The 24,756-nt window shown below is 46.5% G+C and overlaps 1 protein-coding gene across 2 annotated transcripts in view; it reads right to left on the reverse strand.

The window, feature by feature from the left end:
* The window catches only part of LOC111850142 (tensin-3-like), a 59,523-nt gene that overhangs the window by 30,359 nt on the left and 4,408 nt on the right, over positions 1 to 24,756 (reverse strand). Inside the window, exons 3-16 of one of the 2 annotated variants that reach the window (XM_072712865.1) lie at positions 22,399 to 22,570; positions 20,577 to 20,627; positions 19,719 to 19,841; positions 18,726 to 18,790; positions 17,388 to 17,471; positions 16,484 to 16,596; positions 14,269 to 14,329; positions 14,087 to 14,162; positions 13,392 to 13,521; positions 12,829 to 12,894; positions 11,483 to 11,587; positions 6,738 to 7,811; positions 2,474 to 2,631; positions 1,549 to 1,681 (exon numbers count right to left, since the gene is read on the reverse strand). In XM_072712865.1, the coding sequence (XP_072568966.1) occupies positions 1,549 to 1,681; positions 2,474 to 2,631; positions 6,738 to 7,811; positions 11,483 to 11,587; positions 12,829 to 12,894; positions 13,392 to 13,521; positions 14,087 to 14,162; positions 14,269 to 14,329; positions 16,484 to 16,596; positions 17,388 to 17,471; positions 18,726 to 18,790; positions 19,719 to 19,841; positions 20,577 to 20,627; positions 22,399 to 22,548 (2,389 nt within the window). In that variant the 5' untranslated portion in view covers positions 22,549 to 22,570. Of the gene's footprint in view, positions 1 to 1,548; positions 1,682 to 2,473; positions 2,632 to 6,737; positions 7,815 to 11,482; positions 11,588 to 12,828; positions 12,895 to 13,391; positions 13,522 to 14,086; positions 14,163 to 14,268; positions 14,330 to 16,483; positions 16,597 to 17,387; positions 17,472 to 18,725; positions 18,791 to 19,718; positions 19,842 to 20,576; positions 20,628 to 22,398; positions 22,571 to 24,756 lie in introns of both variants that reach the window. The other variant, XM_072712863.1, reaches the window with a different exon arrangement.

A 24,756-nucleotide genomic window follows, 5' to 3' on the forward strand; every position in this document is an offset into this window, starting at 1 on the left:
CATGAATGAGAGGGGAGGGGTGAAGGACTGTCTGTCAATCAAGACCAAGTACAGTCACTGTAATGGCGCTTTTCCACTGCATAGTACGGCACGACACGGTTCAGTTCAGCTCACTTTTGGGGGGTTTTCCACTGGGAACAGTACCTGGTACCTGGTCCTTTTTTTAGTACCACCTCAGCCGAGGTTCCAAGCGCGCCGAACCGTTACCAAAACGTGACGTGTAAACTCTACTGGTCACTGATTGGCCGGAGAAAATCGTCATTACTGCGTCACTGAACTTGCGACACGAGACACAACAGACCCGCTAGATTTTTAGCACAGCCAGCGAAGGTTCGGACGCACCATTTTTTTTTTAACTAAAAATGGTCTTGCTGTTAAAAACATCCACATGCCGAAAATGAAGAACACCATTCCGTCGATATGCTCCATTGTTGTGTGTTTGTTTGTGGCGCATTTACGATGATGTCACGACAATAGAGGCGGCGCAACTATAACGACACGTGAATAATCCCGCCCACTCTAAAGCGGCACTAAACTGCAGTCGAAATGCAAACCGAGCCGAACTGAGCCAAACCAAGGTGAGCTGTACTGAACCGTGCTGTGCCGTACTATGCAGTGGAAAAGCGCCATAAGACAAGTGGCAATACTGGTTGTAGATATCAGAAAAATCCTAGCATGTTTGTCTATCTTTAACTATTCAGAGCAGGTAGCATAGTTGTTGAGGTCATAACCCAGTTGCAGTCCTAGCTGGGCCTCTTCACTTGAATTAAATATCTAGCTGTACAACTAACTAAAAATAGTTATTGGTTGGGGGGGGGGCAATGTGTGGTTCAGTGGATTATTTCTGCACTTGTAATCAGAAAGTCGGCGGTTCAGGTCCGAGTTGGCCAACTGATGTTACCACTGGACCCTTGAATACAGCCTTTAACCCTTAGTTGCTCCATGATCTGTCTGACCCCAATTTAACTCTGTCACTTTGGGAAAAAGCAACCACTAAATAATGAAATTGTAGATGAACAGCTGAGCAACAAGGATTTAAATGGGGAAAAATGATTTTGGAGTGACGATTTTGTGACACTGGGGGATGCTCCCCCTCCTCCTGGCCTGTACCTGCTGTAATGACGCCACGTTCAGTGACAGTGCACTGCACAAGTGGCTGGGAGACGCTCCCATGACAGTGAACTGCACAAGCGGCTGGGAGACGCTCACCATGACAGTGCACTGCACAAGTGGCTGGGAGACGCTCCCATGACAGTGCACTGCACAAGCGGCTGGGAGACGCTCACCATGACAGTGCACTGCACAAGTGGCTGGGAGACGCTCCCATGACAGTGAACTGCACAAGCGGCTGGGAGACGCTCCCATGGTTGGATGATAAACACTCTTTTAGTTACAGTAAATCTCTTATTATTCCCAAAACATCCCCAAGGCCACGTCTTGCCTGTCAGTTCTCTCCAGGTAGGGAGAAAAGACGTTTGTTTGACAGCCTCTATTCAGACACAGAAACTCTCAGTATGCAGACAGACAGATTGGGGGGAGGGGGCTTACCGTAAGGAGTCGGGGGGGACACGGGAAAAGCGGGGGTAGCCGGAACCATCTCAGCAACTGCCTCCACCCGGGGAACCAACTGCTCACTCCGACTGCCATATTCCATGCTGCTGGGTGTGTAGAGGATAGAACTCTGTTGGGGAAACACAAACATGAGATTAGATCTAATGCAGTAGTGTGTGGCTCAGCAGATTAAGAATAGTCACATCACTTTTGGGCCGTTGTGGAAGGCCCTTCACCTCTAGAAAATGCTCTGAGGTATCAGATAAATCCCTGACCCTGCACTCAGACCCCAAAAGAGTTCCTATGTATTTATACAAATGGTGCTTCATTTGATTTTAAAGTCACCAAACCTATAAATAACAATGTTACTGGGTTTACAACACATGTGCACCAACACAAACAGTTCATCGCAGAAGTCTATAGTGCCCTCCCAATCCATGCCTGCCTGGTAGACCCATTACCAGCATCTGTGGGGTTACTTTTTAGCTCAGACCTTGGAGAACTTGACAGTGAACAGACCATCTCTCTAAAGACTTGAACCTGAGCCCAGGACCAGAATGATCCAAGAAGGCTTTCACCTCACCTGCCTTTGCTCTCCCCGGGACATCGCTGTCAGCTACTGCTCTCTGTGTACATGAAGGTGGTGCGTTTTCGTGTGGGAGAGGTTTAGCCATTAATTGCGTGCACCACTGCAAGTCAGCCAAGTGGCACAGAATGTTCTGGAGTGTCGAATACGGAGCCATAGGGTAAACATCATGGACAAAGAGCCGATTCATTTAATATACACCATGCCCTTTCCTACAAGCAGGACTTCTCCATTTAGACCTGCGGGGGGGGGGGGGGGGGGGGGGGGTGATTCTAAGGTGGGGTGAGTTCTAAGGTGGGGTGAGTTATACTTTTCTGTAAAAGTGGCCAGACATACTTCGGGGGATAGCAGTTCTGGGGTTTGTAATGCCGGGTCCTGGAATCGGTCACCCAAACCCCATCCCGAGCTTTGAAGGTCCTGGTGGTCCACGACATCTCTGCCCATTCGAGTTGGACCCAGGAGCTGGTCACTTTGCCCATCACAGGTACGTCCAGCTGTTTGGAGACAGGGACAGTGTTGGTGGGGCATGCCCTACATGTGCAGAGACACTGAAAAACAAGCACCAGTCTAATCTCGACTGAAAACCTGACCTTCAAGTATATTCCACACCCCAAAAAAGTACATTTTCAGCAGGGGCAATTCTAGGATTTTTTGAGGTGTTCAGCATAGCAGAGGCCATAATTCATACAAAGGGGCTAAGCTAATCATTAGCCAATGATATGTTTTCAGTCGTGACAGGGGAGGTGAAACTCTGGATGCCAATCAACTTTCAGCTAGAGCCAAAGTCTCTCTGGCCCTGCCCCTGAAGACACCCCTGATTTTCAGAAAGGTCACCAAGGTCACCAACAACACACTCAATGACTTACCACATTAAAAACAGTTTTACTGTTTGGGGGATTTTAGCAAATTTGGATCCTTTTTATATCCACTGTACAATGCCCACAGTGCTCACAGTGTCAGCACCTAGCAGTACAACCATGGGGAAAGATCCATGGCCCACTTCCTCATATCTATCATTGTGGGAATCACAATATCAGTCTGAAGAGAGTTTTAGGCCAAGGCGACAGTCATTGTCCAGCTTTGAAATGTGAAATGGAATCAGCTCTCAGGAAGTGTGCACCACTATATCAGTTTGAACATTTCACACATTTCACTTAAGTTACATCCATATCCATCTTTTTCAGATTGGTTTTTGCAGCTATAACTGACTGACAAACACAGCTGATCACCGCTTTACCCTGTGAGCTTCTGCACAGATATTACCTAACAATCTACAAAACACAGCACAGAATGATCAAATAAAGACGACTGAGTCTAGTGAGCAAACAGATGTTCTAATTTGCCCGGCATTCCTTGGACATGATAATACAGCTACGTCATGGGAACGTCGAGGGAACGCTGAGGAAGAACCCAAATCCCAGGGATGGGGAGAAAGAGGGGGCTTGACGTCCCATCCTGCAAGCAGGCCCCACTTAGCGCAGTGGTGTTAATTGATAGGCTGGGGGGTGGGACACAAAAAGAGGCCTCTTCCCCTCCCCCCCAGCAGGGCTGAGGAATGCAGCGAGGCGCTAATGTGAGCGGAGCTAATCTGCAGCATTGGGGCTCCACTCCATGCATTTGTGTGTATGTGTGTGTGCTGGGGGGGGTGTGTAGGGGGGGTGTGAAGTGAGGCCCACTAGTTCCAGGCCTGCTGGAATGCCATATCCCCCCCCCCCCCCAAGTCCCTCACATAGGCATTACCCAGTTGCTTTATTCACATTCTGCCTGATGGGGCTATTAGTGTGGGCACTTTGCAAACTTTTTTGCACATTTTTCATTTCTATAAGACGTATTTACTTCATTTATTATTTTTATTACATCACTATAGGGAGCTCTCAGGGAAATTGATTTCATTACCCACATCTACCGCTATATCCTGTACTGCTGTGCATTTGATTTGATCTTGATTCGATTTTGATTTGACTCCGGTTTACCAGATGGAGAGGGGAGACCACAGATTAGCTAGCGACAGCCAATTGCTTTGAGTGCCTGCTCAAAATACAGTAACGCAAAAATGGTGAGAAAAGTAGCTGGACACAAACTGACACATGCACACATCTCTCGGAGGGGAAACTCCCAAAACCCCAGCTGTCCCCGCTGCACCCTCTCCAACAGCCCGAGAGCAAACAAGCACACAGACGTCTGATACGCCGGTAGCCAGGGGAAGCACATTGCTCCAGCACAGGAAGCAGGTGTGGGGAGCACAGGGGACACAGTCAATCTCCAGTCAAGGTCGCACGATTTCAGCCTACTGGAGCATTTTGTCAGATGGCCTAAGGAGGCACCAACAATAGTCTCCTCCATGTACAATAAACAAATGTAAGCGTGAAGACTTTTTGTAATTCGGTGATGCCACTTTCCAGATCCCTGCTGGCTACAACATCAGCCTTATCTTATCTGTGCAAGCAGACTATCATCTTTCTACCCGACAGAATTTTGGCTTCGCCTTCTGTTTCAGTCTGGACGTCTTCCATCGATGTAACCTGGCAGTAAATCCTTTCTTGATGGTTTGAAGCTAACCTGTGAAAAATCTGCTGTATGTTAGAGTTGAAGTGTTTTTGGGGAGAGAGCAGGTGGGAGGGCAACATAACTTGAATCTTCCAGATACACATAAGGATCAACAAGGACCGTGAAAAAAAGCAGTCACTGTCTTTGCAGAATCTCTTAAAGCTTGCCCAATAAACTGTCCATTTGAGGCTGAATGGAAAACAGATGGAATGCATTGCATGTGCCATCTGGTCTAGCCATGATAGACGTATGTATAAGGCCCCCAGTGTAAGGGGTTTCATGCAGTAAGCTACCGTGTGTGTTTCATTTCTTAGACCTGAACCTGGATACCAGCATCAAGGAGTATCCAGGATCAGCCTAAATGCTGTGATCTGTCCCTAAACCCAACCCTTCCCAAGATCCAGAATTGGGGACAGTTTGACTCTCCCAATCACGGTGACCCTCTCAAATGCTATGGATTTAGGGTGGCTGCAAAACCACTCTGCCAGCCCTTGATACTGATGATACCACAACAAATGCATGTCAGACCGCATCACACGCAAGCCGTAGCCACTGGATACCGCAGACAAACCTCGGTTACATTAATTCTACTGTTGACACCTTTTTTACACTCTTGATTTTCCCACTCGATGGAATCTCCTCAGGAAATCCGATGGGCCCCATCGCTTGAACGTCAGCCAGTGCTGCTGGGTTTTAAACTACATCCAAATTTAAGTAGAGCTACATTTACTCCTGCACTCAGTTAAATTTGCGGTCGCTGGTGAAGACAGAAAAAGCCGGAGAGAGAAACGATGACAACATCAACGCAGAGCCTGCAGAGGTTGTTCACAATATGTTTTTCTTATTTGTTTGTTGTTTTTAATGGTCCATAGCCAAGGAGGCAAATTGGAGATAATTGACTTGTACCCATAAGCTTGAGTAAATGAGGTAAATGAGGAACCAGGGACTGACTGACCCTGCTTTCTCTCAAAAATGTATATCTGCTAAAAAAATATATAAGAAAATACACATGGAAATCTGAGAGACAGAAATACCAGTTCTCAACTGTGTTATCCCAGTTGCTTAAAGCAGAAAAGGATTGTGGTAATAGCAGTCAAGGCACAAGGGCATCACTCACAAGCTCTTGGCTGCTGAACATGCATGAGAACTTCAGAAGATTACAGAACTGTGATGAAAGGTGCCGACACCACCTCAGGCTTCCTCGCTCAGCAATGACACACCACAGTGTCTCACCAGTGGCAGATAAGGAACATGCTCAAGGGCAAACTTCTTAATCACACAGGAGTCGGGCAAACACAGCGGCATTCTTATCTCCATCTTTGAGCCTCCCCAACACATATCGACAATATCGTGGTGTGAACGCATGAGGGCTGCGGAGTGGACAGAACCACGAGCTGCAGTAGCTTCTCGACAAAGAAACAGAGAGATGGAGCAAGACAAACAGGGAAAGATAGACAGAAAGTGAAAGAGAAAAAGAAAGAAGTCACAGAAGGGTATTCCTGTGTGTTGCAAGTTGGTAACCAGAAGCAGGCATATTTAAAGGTTTCACACACAGAGAAGCACACGGGTCTTATGCAACAGTTCCTTTGCTCTAAGTTTATGGTTCACAGCCTCTAAGATAGCAGCCCATTTTCCTTCAGGCCACAAGGAATGCGCTGTAGGCACTGCCTGCATACGTTTGCTGAACTCAGACTGTGGGCAGGAACAGTAGCCGCTGACCGGAACACTTAACTGCCCTTTCTCAGACACAATTAACAGAGTTTGATTCTGATCTGCGGTTTACTGAGCTGCGCCCATTTCGGCTACCCCAGCACAAATGAGCCCTGAAGCCAGCCGTCTGACAGAAATGTTTTTACAGCTTGGCGCTTGCCCCCGTTTTCTGCAATGACACGACAAGTGGTAACAGAAATAAGAGCCTCGGTTTCCACAAATCAAGGAAAGGTCAATATTCAGGGAATTTCAGTTTAGAAGAATATGTAAAACCTGACGTACATGAAGCCTCCATATCCATACATTGATCTCTTGTGACTGTAACGTGTAATACTGGGCTTACCTGTTGGGTACGATGTTGGCTGCATGTCCTTCTGGCTCTCTGCTGGCCTGTGGCCACCTCCATTGGCACACAGCGACTCAGAGCCATTGAAGTGGCTCTTCCCATCTCTCCTGATTGAGTTAGACTGCGTGGGTATGGGCACGAATGTGGGGTCCAGGTCCATGATTAATTGGTTGAGTTGGTCAATGGACTGATCGATGTCCACGGTGAGCGAGGCCAGCTCATCGTCCTGGGTTGCTGCAGCGGTATCCAGGCCATTAGAGCCCCCCGGCTCCCTGTCAGCAGGGTTCTCAGCTGAGTTGTGGCCCCCACTGCCCTCGGGGGCCACATGGGCGGTCAAAGCAGAACCCGGTTTGTCGTGAGGGTAACGCACCTCGCTGTCAGCCAAGGGGTAGCTGTACTGTTGGGCGGCCACCATCTGCTGCTGTCTCACCCACGTCTGTGTGGAGTACCCACCCACCATGAAAGCTTGTGGTCCTGACGTGGCCCCCTGAGGCAGGGGGCCGCCCCCAGGAGACGGGTAACCACGCTCATAGTCATCTGGTACAAAGCTCATGGGGACATGACCACCAAATCCATCAGACAGCAGAGAGTTCTGGCTGCTCTGATGACAGGCACAGCGGGCAAGTGGGTGCGAGTGCGGCCCCTCGGACGAGGAAAGTGTGCCAATGCTGTCGGCGCTGTGGAGGTCATGAGTGGGCGCCTCATCGTCCAGGATGTCCGTCTCCCGTTCGCCGTTGGCGTGCACATGAGCTGCTGCTACTCTTCGAGTACCCCCCACGCCGCCTGTATTGGGCACCCCTGCCCCCTGCTGCTCCACCATGTCCCCAGGGGTTGCTGGAGGCTCCAGGCCAAAGCCGCTGAGCAGGCGATGCAACGCAGCCCTCTCCTGGTGGCTGGGTCCACGACCTATGCGCAGCGATGTGCTGGACAGGCCAGAGTCGCTGCTGGCCGACAAGGCGTGGTCACTGTGCTCGAGGCTGCCAGTCGTGGGGCCCCCAGGTGGGGCCCCGTCCGTGCTCTTCTTCCTCACCTTGGCGTATAGGCTGCCGTCTACAGGCCCCTGTGCATGCACTACTGCGGAGAAATCAAGGGAAATGGTTAGCTGTGGAACCCAGGACACCTGTGTACCATTAGTCTTCAGCAAATTAACCATAATGCATTGCATTCGGTCTGACATGCAGAATGACTAGCACTTAACAGAGTCTATCCCTACTTTTTCCAGACATTTAGTGAGCAGTCAAAAGTCCTTTTGATGAGCTGGTTCAAAGACCCCCCTCTGCTTCAGTCTTCCACCCTCCCTGAGATGCTCTACATCAACATGAAGACCAGAGCAGATAAGCAGCAGGGATTTAAGTATATGGGTATCGTAAGAAAAACATCCTGCCCTCCCTGACTTTGATCTAGCTAGACGTGGAAGCTCTGGTCTCATTATGTTACCATAGCATATCTGCTTCAGTCAGTTTTATCATTAGCCCCCCAAAAAAACTGCAGTTCAAAATTCACCTTGACACCTACAAACGCTAACAGAAGAACACAAACCAAACACAAAAGCCTCCTGAAAAGCATTAGACAATATCCAAGTCACATTTCAGAAGGCACCGAGTATTTAATGTTTAAAGTCACGCTTCAATCTCTCGCATGCAACTTTCCGCTCCGACAAGGCGCTTCTGCTCTCTGTGGTTCTACAGTTTCTAGGGCTCCACAATGATATTTAATTTGATTAAAGCAGAAACTCTGCAGGTTACGCCTCCACATTGCACGCTGCACCTTAATCCTGCACGGAAATGCAATCTCCCGTCTATGAAAACGAACCATGTTAGGGTCCCAGACACTGACGTACCCCAGCTGACTGCAGCTGCCCCCAGCTTGGTCTCAAACAGGACACGCGTGTGGGTCCTGCACCACCTCCTACCAGCAATGTAACCGAACCAGTCTGCTGTGACATGCCGGGTTCCCGGGACAGCCGGGGCAAAGAGGCTCAAACTCCAGGCACACAGGGGTGAATTGGTACAGGATCCCCCCTTCAACCAGCCACCCCGGGCTAGAAGCTCATTAACCAGCTAAAAACTGCCCGATGGAGAGTCCACCAGCTCCGTGCTGCAGGAGAAGGAGGCTCCGCGCTGGAGGGAGAAAGGAATGCTCTCTTAAAGCCCCCCCCCCCCCCACTGCTGAACACAGCTGCCCCAAGTCAGAATCGGTAAGGAGCCTGAATTCCTTCTCACAAGGTGATAGCCCCCCCTCAGACTTTCTGTCCTTTTCTCCCCCTCCCCCCACCCAACTCCAACCTCTCCTTTCTCTTAAACTTAATTTCAAGAAAGTCTTCTTACCTTGCAGCCAGGTGCAGGTAACGCTTCTGCTTCTACTCCTCTCTGCTCTCAACTCCCAGTGACTATGTTTCAGGGAGGGGGAGCGGGGGCACACTAGCGATTGCCAGTTTAGCATGAGAGAAGCCCAGCTTGCTGGAGCCCCGCTCTCTCTCTGAAGAAGGTAAGTGTTTGTGCAGTATACACCAGACCTTGGTTTGGCCAAATATGGGAGTGGGAATGTAAACACAAGGGCAGGACTTAGCTGGGGGGGGGAGGTAGGGTGGGCGGGCAGAAAGGTGGGCCGTAACCTGATCTCCCACAGTGCGAGAGAGAGAGAGAGAGAGAGAGAGAAGCAGTCACAGAGAAAGGGAAAGAGGACGAATTGAGCTTAAACCATCAGACGCTGAAAACAACATTCCTTAGTGGCTATGGCTTTTCATAAAGCCAGGCTACTGCCTTAATTAGCCTACGGTCCCACTTTCTGTCGGCTGTTTTCTAGGCTCACTCGAGTTATTTCCCAGCTCTACTTATCGCCAAATTACATGTCTGCCATCAACATATATAGTGCTGTGCTAAAACCAGATGCGCATGAAACCCCAAGTGTCGGGTGTATCAATTGTTTGTGCTTTGTTTCCCGTCGGTCTTTGACCCGAGGACGGGGCCTTTATATAGCTAAAAGAAAAACAGGGATATTTGTTATACGTTCACTCAGAAATGAAAGGGAGATTTCATTCTTTGTAAAATGACTGAGGTCTGATCTGAAGCTCTTGTCACAGAGCTAGACTAGTAGTTAGCATATCCTAACAGGTGACAGGGCCAGTCCTGCACTGATTACTTGTTCCTGAGTCGATGATCTGTTTGTCCCCAGCAAATACCGGTTATGGCTGTGTAGTGTTTTCCACTTTTCATAGCTGTTGGGATGGGCTACCTACACTGCAAGGTGAAAATGCTAAACTTGCATCCTGCCCCTTGATATACCCATAATTCCAGTAGTCTCACTGAGCACACTGATCTTGTAGAGTAATAATTCTAGCAAATTCCATTGTCATGTCTCACGTTGAAATAATCGATAAGAGAAAGAACTTCTGTGTGAGGTGGTGTGGAACTAACGCGGCAGAGTGACAAAATCATAGCATTGCTCTGGACCGTCGGACAGCAGAAACATTCAGCAAAAAGATCGAGTTGCAAAAACAGCGCTGGTCATTGTTCCCCGGAGAGGCACGCTCAATGTGGGTTGGAATCTGTCTCCAAATGTGACAAAACAGCCACATCCTGAGCGGTTCAGAGGAAATGGACAAGTGCTATTGACTGGTAAATATGTGTCCTCCGGCTCTTGGGGTCACTAAGGACCATCCGTAGTGAAACTCACGTTTACTCGCAACATTTTTGTACTTGAAAGTGTCTCTGGGATGCTGGAAGATTCCAGAATGAGAAGAAACATTCTGCAGTTGCGTATCAGAGCTTCTGCAGCCTCAGATTAATTAGAGACAAAGGCTATATGTCACTCTGCTTTTTTGGGGGGTCTTTGTGTCACTTTCGGAATTTTGGAGAATAAACAAATAGCGCTGATGAAAGGGAAATCCCCAGCTTTACTACCCAGGTACAGTCATGTACTCTTCTGGCAGCATGTAAGTCAGACTGATCAATATGCTTTGGGTGGGCAATGTGTAGGTACCCGTGCCCATGATCCAAAGGTTGCCGGTTCAAAATGCCATGGTCAATAGAGTGATTTTCCCCAGTTGCGCCAGGGACTGGCTGACCCTGCTGTCTCAACTGAAGATCAAATTTCCAAAATTCAATCAGTCCCTTGGGTGGATTTTCAAAGAAATTCCATTGGACCTGGAGTGTTTTGGAAATCTGCAGTTCAGTTGTGCATCGTTTTGGATAGAAGCATTTGCTAAATAAATATGATGTGAAATTTAACCCACAGCAATTTATGTACGATCGGTTTACACTGAGACACTGTTCGGGTGTCATGTCCTATATGCCGCTATTATGTGGAAATGAATAGAGTAACTTCCACATCCTGAATGAGTGGGACTGCTGACTCTGACAGTTCAGTGACAGCTAAGGCGTTCAGTGGGTGGGACACCGATCTGAGTCCTCCAAGGACTGACATCGTGTCCTTGAACAGACACAGGGGCGTAGGTGTAGCGTTAACAATATAAGTACCATAGAGTGCCAACTAGTACCATAGAGTGCTATTAACAGATAAGACGTTATAGATAGAAGTATAGGTCTGTTTTCATTTTTTAAAGAAAAATCTGGTAAATTTCCGGAGTCACACACGGAAATATCTGTTGCATTTCCCAGTGATATCAGAGAAACTGAATCAGGCGTCGCAGGTCAGAGGAATTGCGTCATAACCCTGTCTGATGGGAGATTCACGCCCCTCATTTGTGGCAGGTTATAAAGAGACGGGGGTTGTGCGCCTACCGTCCCCATCAGTGGCCAGGTTCTCATAGGAGTCCCAGCGGACCATGGGGTCCCCCGTGTTGTAGTCCACTGTCACCTCAGGCCCGTTCTGCCAGCACTCGCCACCTGGGATGCAGGGAAACAGAGAGAACGTCATCAGATAGGGGGGTATGGAGGGGGGGCTTCACGGACAACACTTCTCAGCCACACAGTCTCTTAAAGGAAAGCAGTCAGAGGCATAAAGGAGAACCACAGACTGGCTGCTGAAGCCTACAGCTTCCAGCTCTCAGGGCGGGTTAAAGCAAAGGCCCCAGCAAACATTAGGGCCCAGCCCCACTTTGTGTCTATGCTGATGTCAGCCGAGGACCCCCAGGAAAGGTAATCCACCCCTGTTTAGCTCATATCTTTACACGCAAGATAATCTCAAGGACTCATCCTTAGATACAGCAACATGCAACATGGATGCACATGCACATGATCATTATTACCGTGTAATACCTAAATAATGTGCGATAACCCACACTGTATATCACATTGTATATTCATATATTTAAAAAACCCTATTTAGTTATTTATTCTTCCATATGTATATAGCGCTGCAGAACTGTTTGCACTCTTTGTTTATTGCTTGTCGTGTGTACATGCTTGCACTGAAGGAGCTGCTCTTAATCTTATGTGTATAGTGACAATAAAAAAGGCATTTATTCACAATTCAGCAGTATCACTGTTACACAGTTAAATTGGCACATTTGAAAAATCTGTAATCCCTTTATGCATATTCCCTAACCAGTACAAACCCAGCACAGGCTTGCGGTGAACCTGGAGCCGATATCTATTAAACATGTTTCTAAAAATGGTTTGTTGGTTGGTGTTTTATGAAAGTTCCCGAGCTTAAGGCCTCCCCTGTGCAATGAAGAATCTGGGCAGCGAGAAGCCTGTTCTTCCCAAACTGGCTTTGCCAACGGATAACGCAAGACAGTCCTGTCTGTTTTCAGTAGAGGCCTGATCTGCATTCCAAGCTGATTGGCGGGCACCATAAATCTGTATTTGTTCCTGTTGTGTCACATGTACATCATCGTCAGCGTGACCATCTACTCCCCCTACTGGATGCTTCTGGCTACAACAAGTCAGAGCTTCAGATGTACTCCCTACACCACAGTACTGGGTGCAAACCTTTTTTCAGAAATGAGTGGCGATTTGGGTTTGGCACATGGATGGGTGAGTTCTTCGGTTTCCATTACCTGATGCTGGAAGTTTTGCCCCAGTGACAGAATACAGTGCAGGGGAACATGGCAGGGAGAAGGGGCTTGGGGGGTGGGATGAGGGAGGGATGCCGGAACGGTGGGTCTAGCTATTGAAAGCCATACCTTGCAACTTCTCGGGGCTTTCTGAGAAAAGCAGCTCAATCTTTCCATAATCAGGAAACCTGGGATCTGGAATGATAAAAAAATTAGGATGGTAGCTCAAAGAAAAAAATTAAAATCCTACAGAAATAATTCACGGAAAAAACATATCTGGACAAATGTCATTCTCCCACCATGGCTATGAGACTGATAAGATACATTTAGCATATTTTGTTATTCCTTGGTCTGTTTGTTGTCTTTTGTTGTAGACAGACTTATTTATTATGTGTATGGTGATGTTTCATTTTATTTGACTGTTTGTGTGAGAGCTCCCCTTGGCTGAGGTCATGAAAACAAACACAGGAAGCTACCATTGTGGTGACAGATCGGGGTCTGCTGTTGAGGTCATTGTCACGACAGCTTGGGTTGCCGGTGCTAGAACTTTCTGCAAAGAGACTGATGCTCTAGAAGCAAAGGGAGCTAGAAGCGTCGGGTCATAACCGGACAGATCTGGCCCAGCCAGCGTTCAGTACAAGTTCGTATGATACCGTCATACCCCTGTGTTCCAATAGTGGGCTATGCCATACCTTTATTGGCATGCTCCAGGTCCTCCTTGTCAAACGTCAACTGGCACCCGTGGATGATGCCCGTGTGGAACTGGACACGGAACATCACCTCCCGGCCCGGAGCGTGGGTACTCTTGTGGTAACATTTGATCTACCATTATGAGACAGAGAGAAAAGGGTGTGATCATAATGACACATCCCACAAGCCAGCGGCACTTTTTACCAGGGTATAGCACTTTCCTATTACACTGTTTAGCATGCATCTGCAAGAGGCACTAAATACCTAGAGTTTTCTGTTTTGAAACTGCTACCTTTGTGGTTTTTACTTATCAAAGGCAACACCCACCCAAGACCAACCCACAGGAATTCACATAAAAATAATATCAAAATAACCAAAAATATACCAATTTTAAAGCCCAAGAACTGTGGTTTAGAAGACGCACAAATCTTCACATGATTATAGTGATGGTGTAAATTACACAGGGCATGATACAGGGCCTAATACAGAATGCTGGAAGTTCCAGAAGAAAGTTCCAGAAGGATCAAAGGCGACCCGCAACAAAGGAGATGTTCCACACCCTTGGAGGGCTTGGTAACTTAGTGCTGACATCACCTAGGCTGAGGTGTAGCAGAGTTTGCTCCCCTGGGACTGTTTCCTTGACGACAGCCCATTCACGCACATGTCCCCCCCCCCATACAGTGTCACACACACTTACCATAATATCCCCCTTTAGCAGCTGGGCTGGTTCCAGGGTTATATAGATCTTGCCTTTGAATCCTGGGCTGATTTGACTGTTTCACACGCAAACAGACACATACACACACCGATAATCAGTATCAACAACAGCCTGAGGCCTAGAGCACAGTGTAATTAGGACAGAACGCTAAGAAGACTTACTATATTCCTGACGTGTACACAGCCTGCATTCCCTGGTACACCTTCAAATATGGCTGACACACTAAAAACAAAAAAAAAATATTACGTATAAGAATACAGTACTAGAGACTGACCTAAAGGCCAGGCAGGAGAATGAATAAAGTATTATTTTCTGTGTGACTTTCAACCATTCAACCATATAGTTCAACCAGCATTAAATAATTACATTTTATTTCACAGACTGTAAAAAATAACCATCCCCTACAGGATGCACCCCAGCCTGCGTGGGACAGGCTCCAGGATCCCCCCTGGCCTTGGGCAGGATAAGCAGTCAGAACATGGATGGATGGATGTAGACAGTACATGCACATGAGTCAGAGGCACGTTGGCCCAAATCAAGACAGATCACTTCCAGGTGCCCTAACTGATACCAGGAGTCTCCCCAGGAGGATGTCGAGGAGAGAGATAACCCTCATATTTGGACAGATTACGGTTGTGACACTTCCTGGATGGTCGAGTCAGCAGTAGGTCAGCAGTAGGTCAGCCGGGTGTAAATCCACAGTCTCAATGCTGGGAGTGATACAGGCGATTCTCGACAGACCTAAGTAATCCGTCCCATAACCCCTTAAGTGAGTCAAATTTTCCGTCCTCATATCATTCAGGACACCTTACAGCAAAGACACTTAAGCCAAAAATATACTACTAATACGTACTAAAGAAAATATATTAAATGAATGAAAAGAGAAGTGTTAATTCAGGCACGTGTCGCCTTTTTGTTTTAGTAATTCCGTAAACTCCATGTATCATGGATATTTTTGCTTAAGTCTGAATTTACTAAAGTCGGTTTTTACGCAAGTCGAGAGGCGCTTGTATTTTTTGGTTAGCTCAGTATTTCTCAACCTAGTCTTGGGGGCCCCCAGACAATCGACAATTTTGCTCCCTCCCTGCTCCTAATGCACCTGTACCACGTATTTGGTGTTCTTCATTAGCTAGAAGCTGGGAGGGAGCAAAAATGTGGACTATCTGGGTTGAAATACTGGCCTAGCTGGCACATTTGGCTACAGATCTAATTTTTCAATGACTTATTTAACTACCTTTAGCAGTGTTTTGTTAGAGGTGCAGAGGGACAAACACAGATAACATTTTAATGCCGAACACCTTCTGACGCTTTACGCTTTGATGTAGCACCTGTTTACCCTACAGGGTTTGTACAGTTGGGACAATGGTCAGGCTTTTGAGATCCCTTATTCTTCATAATTCCTCATATATCTTCATAGCTGTCTTTTGTCCTTTCCATAAAGACACAGCTGAGGAGATATCAAACATCTTTGCATTTCTGCTGAAGCGCTATAGTGAAGCCTGAGGTTTAAATCCATCCATCCATCCATCCATCCATCCATCCATCCATCTTCTAACTGCTAATCCAGTTAAGGATTGCAGACACAGATTGAAATATGTGTTTACTATTAGGGTTAGGGTTAGGTAGGTTAGGGTTAGGTAACATTCCAAAGAAATGCCTTCTTGGTATATTAATATATTTTTCGGGGGCGCCAAAAAAAGAGGGGAAGTTAGGACAATTTGAAGGGCCCCTGAAAGACTTTGAAACATAATTTGATTGGTCTGGGTTTGGGATCCAAAACCGCTAGTGGTGCACCTGCACGCGACCCCGATCTGTCATGATGTTGGGGGGGGGTGGCAACAGTGACAGTTATTGACTGGGGGGGGTGGGTGCCAATGGTAAACGGGAGGGGGGGGGTGTAATTTTTTTTTAAATTGCACGCTCCATGACCCACTGAAAATGGTTGAGACACACTCCCTTATATCATCCTTCCTCCATGTGTTGTATTCTGATGGAACATCGCCCATACCCCTGCTGGTCCTGGGATGGATGTGGATGGATGTGGTCCAGCTGTCCTTCACATCCAATTATTTGCATATTTACTAAAGAGATATTTGCTGATTTATTTTATTTCTCCCTGTACACAGGACCGCATCAATGCAGGGTGGATGATTTTTCTCCTTGGGGTCACTATCATAAGGTAAGCCACGGCTGTTCTGGCTTTAGTTTTAACTTGTGATGAAAGGCTCACACAGAAAGGTCATCAGCAGATGTGATCAGAAGCCCAGCAGCAGATAGCCAGAGCCAGCGGATTCCTTTAATTTTCCATTTTTATGCTTTTCTTGCTCAGTCCTGCATCCCACCGGCGAGATGTATGATGTCTGCATGATGCCTCACCTCCTCCGATGTCAAAGTTGGGGATGCCGTGGAGAACAACATGGTGCAAGAAAACAAGCGACGTGTTCATTTTCATGCATCCAGTCAGCAGACTGTTCAGGATCCACACGTAGCTGGAATAAAGGGTGGGAATTCAGGGCTGCTTTGGGGAGATTGCGGGGTCACTGCTGGTCTCATGGCTTAGGAAACTGCAGTTACTGCTCCCACAACAGGAAATAGACTGTGCCCCAGTGAGATACTGAACATAAACTGCTACATTAAATAAACAACTAAATAATAAAACAATGAATAAAATAATGAAATAGCTGTATGTATTAGCAGATTCTCTGAAATTCCCTTTGTATGACACATTATTCAGTAAATTTAAATCTCAATATAAAGATGAAGAATTTTCAAATTTAGATAAAATGGGTTATTTACCTAAAAAGCATCATTTGAGCCAAATAAGACTGTGAGAGAAATGTGAGAGGGATTGCAGGAAGAGGCATCTTCAATCTCATGCCAGGCCCCAGACTGCCTGGGTGATTTAAGGGTGACTCAGGGTAACCCACTGACCTGTGGGTCTTAACTGCTGACAGGCTTTTCGACAGGATGGGTTCGACTGACTACATTACACTGCCCCCCCCCCCAAACACACACACACACACACATACGCACAAAAATACACATCTGAGAATAAACTTGAGATATTGTAACACACAACACGTTAAATACGTGTTTTTTTTAATGCTCGGGGGAATTTTGAAATGGTTCACAGGAACGCTACAATGTGTCAACGGGTTATTCTAAGCATCGAGGGATGTCGATAGATTAGGCCCAATCTCCAAGAGCTCCAATATCGGCAACATGCATGAGATCCCAGTGGAAAAAAGAGAATGCAGGATTAGAGGGAGTTGGGCCTCACCGCTTCTGTGACGGGGTCATCAGGGCAGAGACTTTGTCGTCGTGGTACCTCCGCATGGCAAAGCGGTCCAGGGCCTGGTCAGCGCTGGAAGAGAGGGAGCAGGGGTCAGTGTGGATAACATGGAAGCCATAAGGGATGGGGGAAGAGGGGGACGAAGAGGGGGCAGGGCTGAGAAAGAGAGAGGGCAGGATAGGCTAAGACAGACAGACTGGGAGTAGGAAGAAGATTTTAGGAGACATGAATTGAGGGGGCAGTAGAGGAAAGTTGTACCGAGTGACTATTCTCACCCAATCAGAGAAGACAATGGGAGGGGCATGTAAACACAGACACACCCACATGTTTGTTTATGCATCATCCAATCATTGCAGGGATTTCATATTGACTCATTGTATCACAATATACGCGGAAGGGAGCACACAAAAGGGCAGTGAGTAAAACTGCTGCTAAACAAATACACTCGCGGCTTCAGCTCCTCTTTCAACTTTCCCTACCCACAATCCCTTGTACACATGAATGGGTGTAGCAAGTGCTTAACAACTAGATGCCCCTGATTGTGAGGGTTAACACCTTAAAGTTAACATGAAGCCAGCTTGCACAAAAACAGAAAAAGAATAACTTGTATGACATCATAATTGCCTCAAATGCCATACTTCCTGCCACCCTGGACTGAGGGGTACCCCTCCTTTACATGCCGGCATTCACAGTGTGTGTCTTTCTCTACCGTCTCCCATAGCAACCCAATCCCAGACAAACAATGTCAGTTCAGTTCAAAGACTACCAAGTCACCTTTCCCTGACCTTAATACTATAATGGCCACCATTCAATCACTTTTATTTTTTTTCAGCATTCAGTAACTTTGTTTATTGTCTGTTGTCTAACTTACATGCGGTGCAATGTTAAGGTCAAGTTTTACTGCTGGAGATAGTGGAAACTGATTAAGCCGAATTTACCGGGTCGTTTTAGAGCTTTACTGGTGACAGGTTGTCTAGGGATTGACTAATCTGGTGCGAGGCAGACTTTCATTTTTAACCACAGCTAATAAGTACTTTGCAATCTTTGGTTTTTGAGAAGATAGAGGGATGCCAAAGACACCTCAGGGTTGGAGCTGGATCGACAAGCCCCCCGTTTGAAAATGGTGTAACACACAGTGATTAATCATTAACTCTAAATTGCTTCATGCCTTCTAAATCCACCTTCTCTGTCGGGAACCCCGGTGTATCAGATGGTCACGGGTTTGATGCGTCACCAGGCACAAGGTAGAAGATGATACAAACTAGTCAATTCTTCCCCAAAACCCCGTTCTTCCCCCGATTCTTCCACGTCTCCCTGAAAACGCACCTGGCTGAAATGTTGGTGAAGTGCACATAGGATGAGATGATCACTCCAATTCTGCCCTTTCCACCCTGTGGGGAAGAGATAAGGGTTAGGCTTAGGGTTAGGGTTAGGCTTAGGCCACATTTGAATGGACAGTTAGGGTTAGGGTTAGGGTTAGGGTTAGGCTTAGGCCACATTTGAATGGACAGTTACCTGAACCGCCTGAATGTCTGTTTGGTTGCCCTTGTATTGAGTCAGCTGAAAGCCACCGGTCCACAGTGGTGCACTTTGATGGGGAATTTATTTAATTATTGAATCTATATTGTTCCTTATCACATTCCATGGATTTAAACCACTCTTTATCTTTTTAATAGTCTTCGGATGAATATTACTTTCCAAGCAAAATCTGTTGTTGTAGTTTTTTGGGGTTTTTTTTTGTTTTTTTTAAAAGAGTCTTTTAAGAGTTTTTAAGAATCTTTTGTATAATAAAACCTGTTTTCTGATTGTACTCACATAAATCTACTGAGATATTGTCTGCTTGTCTTTCTGCTTTTTGCTTTTCAGTATGTGACAATCATTGTAGATAATCTTTTATATCCACAGATATCCACAGGGCACATGAAGTCACAAGAAACACTGGAGCGATCGCTGCATCATTTCTGAGTGTCCCAGACTGGGGCCAAAAAAATACTCCTTCTGTGAACAGGATTTATCACACTGGGTATACTTCACGTCAAAAGATGGAAGGCAACATTTTAATGCTGTCTTTAGAAAAGGTGGAACCTTAATTAAATTATTTTTTTGTTATTAAATTATAAAGCTGATAACACACCAGGTTATAATAATTTCTAAAGAAATATTCTCAGTGTCCTCACAGTAACAGGAAGATGGACTTCACGCAGATATCAGTAACAGAGTGGTTTTTAATATCAGTCTCTCAATCAAACCATGAGCCTATGGGGACTAAGGTCTTGGGAAAATTGTGTTAGTGGAGACTGACTGCGGGGGGAACCTCACCCGGCAATGGATGACCACCACGTGCTGGGGGTTGGCATTGAGCCAGGTCTCCATGGCCTTACAGATGGTGCACATCTTGTCCAGTGGGGGGGCATGGAGGTCAGGCCAGCCCGTGTCCATGGTCTGAAATAACAGCAGGGGCCACAGAAATTCACAGGAGCTGGCAGAGCAGAGCTAAATGGCTAAACCCCTCCCCCCTTCCCTGGTGCCTGGGCCCCACCCTCCTCCGGATCACGGTGCTTTAAAGGGAAACCCCCTTTATTGAGTGGCCGACACAATGTCCCCATGTCCTGCTGTGGTATTCAGCCACATGTCCACAACTTCAGCATGAGCTCCGCTAACAAGCCGAACACTTAATTATCCAGCCCACTGCTCCTGTATGAAAAGACGGGGAGCTGTACTATGCTTAAGCTACAAATTTCTTCTATTTATACAACTGGATATTCTTCTGATGTGCTTCTAGTCCAGCTCCCTGCTCAAAGATGCCGCAACAGGGCCTTGGGTAGCAGTAGATGTTTCTGGAAACCCCCACATTGCAATATAAGCTTCCTGTCAACTGACAGGACTGCCGCTGACCGGTTTGAAAAGAGGATGTGACGTTTCTCACATTCTCTTTTTCATTACAAACCTGTCAGTCATGCATAGGTACATGACAAATATTATAAAATCTTGTTCTCTATGAAATTTAGTGTCTGAAGACCACCTAAATCAGAAGTACATTAATATTTGGCAAAGACCAAAATGCCTCAGGACAGTAGACGGTATTATGTAATATGATAGATAGATAGATAAATAGATAGATAGATAGATAGATAGATAGATAGATAGATAGATAGATAGAGAGTTGGGCTTCATTACCTTGGGGTTCATTTTGCTGAGTTCATATCTTTTTTCTGAAAGGTTGATGACCTTTGAGGGGCAAGAAAAGAGAAGGAATTATGCCCCTGACACAATCATGCTAGACACAACAACCTACTGGGGTGGGGGAGGGGGGGTTGCAAAAGCACGATAGCAGGTAGTGACCACACCCATTCACACTGAAAGAAGTTGAAGATCTTCATTCAGCTGATTCAGCATCACAAGCATCCATCTATCAATCCATCTTTTAACCACTTCTCCTAGTCAGAGTCATGGGTAAAAACCATCCAAGTGAGTAGCTAAAGACCACAACACAACTGAGCAGCACCTCTGTCGCTTTGAGGACGAGCCCTGCTTAAACCATAACCTGAAGGACGGTGGAGACAACAGCAGATGAAGGCGTCTGTTCCCAGTCAGTGTTTTTACATAAATGAAAAATGAGGATTTATCCACATGCAGCTGGTGTTTGTGTTGTCATGAGGATGACGCATGTAAAGCATGTGTGATGCCCTTTAATGAGGTTCAGCTGGCCCCCCTCAGCTAAAAGAACGGGGAGGTAAAGGGGGACAGCTGAGCTGAGGGGGAGGACTAGGACCAGGGGCAATTCCAGGATGTTTTTGATGGTGTGGGCATAAAAGAGGGCATAATTTATACAGAGGGGCCAGCCTTATCATTAGCCAAGGATATGTTTAGAATCGGTGATTGACAGGTGAGGGGGCCCCCCAGGGTCCAATCAGCTTTCAGCTGGGGCCAGTGTCTCTGTGGCCTTCCCTCCTTATATACCCCTTACTGGGCGGGAAGGTTGGAGCAATATCCTTGATTCTAATTGGATATTTTTCCACCTCCAGGGGTCTAGTTTGGTTTTTCTGAGTGCCTCTTCATTTCTGGGGATCACTTTTGTGTTTTCTTCATTCTTAATTGGTGAAGATGCCATTTAATTTTCATTCAAGTGTTAAAAAAATTGTCCTCAGCCCCCACTGCCTCAGTGCCACTTGAGTCCTGTTCCGCCCCCCCGCCCCACTCAACAACCAGGCACAGTATAAAGGGAACTTGCGATCCACATTTCATCAGCCTGTTTGCAGGGAAGGGGGGGTGCATAATCCCCATTTGTGATGGCCGCAGGTGTAACTGTTTGAATTGTGTTGCTGATTTGATAATAAGCTGCCAGGGCTGTGTTTACCCACTAGCTGATCTGAGATCAGAAGCTGCAGGAGAGGTCATTATGTAGGCCACATATAGCATATGGGATAATTCAGCAAGCCATAACACCTCGAAATGAGGCTTCCAGTTTCCATTGACACTCTGTGGACACAAAGGGGATTTACTACATGAACTGGGAACTGGCCTTCAAATCATTTTACCCTCTGATATTACTACACACAATTTTGTTCCTGTTTTTGCTGGGTGACGGTGTAAAAGGGATCTACGTCCATATTTTCTGATCTCACTGTGACACCGGTACTCCCCTTTGCCTGTTGTCTATAGTTTAACATTTGAAATCAGCATTATTGTATTGTTTAATGTAAAACAGAAACTTGCATCCCCATTTATGCTTTCTCTTTTTTGTAGTATTTTTTATTTTTTTGTCTGCACAGAATCTATTGATTCTGTTGATTCTGTCTATCATTTATTGATATCGTCTATTAATGTCTAAATATGTGTATTAATAAGCTACTGTTTACCTGCAAACTCTTTTGAGATTACTAAAGTATCTATCTATCTATCTATCTATCTATCTATCTAATTTAACCTGATAATTTCCTGCAGGTTGTACTGCAGTTCCCTAGTTCTGCCGGACGTAGCTGGGGGTTCCAGCCCTCACCAGGTAATTGTCTCCGTGTTTGGAGCGAAGCATGCGTAAGACATCCTGCAGGTTGCGCAGGTAGCTCTCCTCAGTGCAGGTGTGGGGGAAGGACACAGCGATGATGCGCTCCGTGATGTAGGTCAGGTCAAGCTCGTATCCCTCCTCCATCGCTGCACATGGGCCTCCCCGCCTGTACGGGAGGAGGAGATAAAGGGGAACATGTTGGGTTAGAGAGTCCTCAAAGCCTCACTTCACCTCAGATGTTTCAGCCCCTTTGTTAATGCACCTACATTCCACTCACCCCTCCCCCTCACATGTAGGATGGTGCCCTTTAAATGCCCCCCTCCCCCAACCTATATCCACACCTGAATTTAAAATAGTACATTCACATGTATAAGTGTGAAAATACACCCGGATAAACATGCTGCAGGCAGGAGTCTGCGATGTTGGCAGGTGTCTCTGGCTTCTGCAGGTGTCAGTTCACCTTTGGACTCCTGAGCTGCTGCAGCCAGCGCCTCCGTGTTTCCCTGCACGCCTCTCCCGGCGTCACACGAGCCCGGCGAAAAACAAGGGCGGCGACTGCCTGCCCCGAGCCTGGGGCCCCACCCACGGTACACCACTGTCGCTTGACCGGTCACGTTCCACCCAGTGTCGGCACAACGGGGGGGCCAGGGGGGAGCCACCCCTTCGGTGGCCACCCATCATACCTAAATGCACACCCCGAAACGGCACTGCTGCCCACCCATGAAGATCTTGGGCCTGGCCGTCATATTTGTTTTGGTTCTGATACCGGCTTCATTACCACCAGCAGTCACTGAAATCAACCAGGAATGGAAACACATTCGCAGGACACATGCTGAAGTATCAGTTGCCTAAACTCTGAAGCAGAAGTAAAAATGAACTTTAAGCAGAGTATTTGAACTGCAGTGCAAATGCCACCTGTTCACTGATAGCCACTGAGTATCTCAGAACTCAAGGCTGACTCAAGAGCTAGTGCCCTGTAACTCCCATTGCTGTTATGGGGTGAATTCACCCTTCATCGTGTCTGTCAGTCTTATTATCGACCCCATTGAGTGGTTCACTCGCTGGTGTCCTTTGACCCCAGAGGTGCCATGCGACCGACGGCTTTGTTGGCGTTTAGTGTCAGGAAGGAGCAGCTTGGTGAGTGAGAAAACCAGGGCAGACCTTGGAGCTGCATGCAAGTCTGCTTCCTTGATTGATGCTCTGTTAGGTTTGCCACCATGCAGACCGAGAGGTGCAAAAAAGAGGCCTTGGTCTGACCCCTTTAAACAGGATAATCCAAAGCCTTTTAGCCAGCGTTAGAGTTTGCTTTGAGGTCTGGAAAGTGCCTCGCATGATCCAAATCTCAGTGGCACTGCCTCACCATCATGTCCGCCTTCATTACATGGAAAAAGCTCATCATCAGGATCAACATATACAATGATGGGCAAATTATCTGACGCTGTTGGCAATGTCAGCATAGTGCTAATTTTGTTAGCGTCTAGTCATTCTGTCAAAGAGGACATCAGACAGTGTTTTGTTGTTGGTGTAATGTGAAATCCATCTGCCACTTCGTTGCTATTCCACCACAGCTCATCCGCACTGTAGCCAGTTGCATTTTCTTCCACCATTTTAAGTCAGAATTTAGAGTTGGGCTTTTTGTCTTTCCCTTTTGTTCTTTGCCTCTGACCATAACACCCACTAGAGCAGGGTTCGCTGACTTTTTTGAAACTGAGAGCTACTTCACGGGCACTGAGCCATACGAAGGGCTACCAGTTTGAAACACCCTCCTAAACTTACCTAAACTAACTTCATGTATAATAAACATGTTTTAAATGCTTTTTTTTAGATATTGTCATTTTCAAATCTATATAAATGCAAATGTGATTAAAGAAGAATAGCAACAGGATAAAATTAATGGTGTCCCCTGTACTAGAGTCTACCGCACCAATGTAATCAACGACCACTAGATCACAAATACTCCCATACAATCGCATTGATCTCACTTCCAATCAATGGATTATCCAATGGTACCGACAACCCTGTTTCATGAAGATGTAAAACTGAAAATGTTCTGAAATGTATTCCAAAAGGTCTTTATAAAATACTTCAAGATGTCTGAATAATACATACTCTGTACTACATGCATGGCCCCTAACAACAAGACTTTGGAATACAGAAAAACATGCATATCCAGTTCAGATCTTCTCTTACAGTTAAGAAGTTTACTTAGTCCCCCTCTTGTGAAGAAACTTTCTTATAATAATATATATTATGTGAAAAGTAACTGATGCCATAAAAAGCACAGAAGACTTTTAAACAGCTGAAATTGGAAATGATTAAGGAATGCGTGAGCTGTTCCAACAGGCAGTGTTA

This window comes from Paramormyrops kingsleyae, chromosome 1 (genome assembly GCF_048594095.1).
Source record: "Paramormyrops kingsleyae isolate MSU_618 chromosome 1, PKINGS_0.4, whole genome shotgun sequence".
NCBI classification, from domain to species: domain Eukaryota; kingdom Metazoa; phylum Chordata; class Actinopteri; order Osteoglossiformes; family Mormyridae; genus Paramormyrops; species Paramormyrops kingsleyae.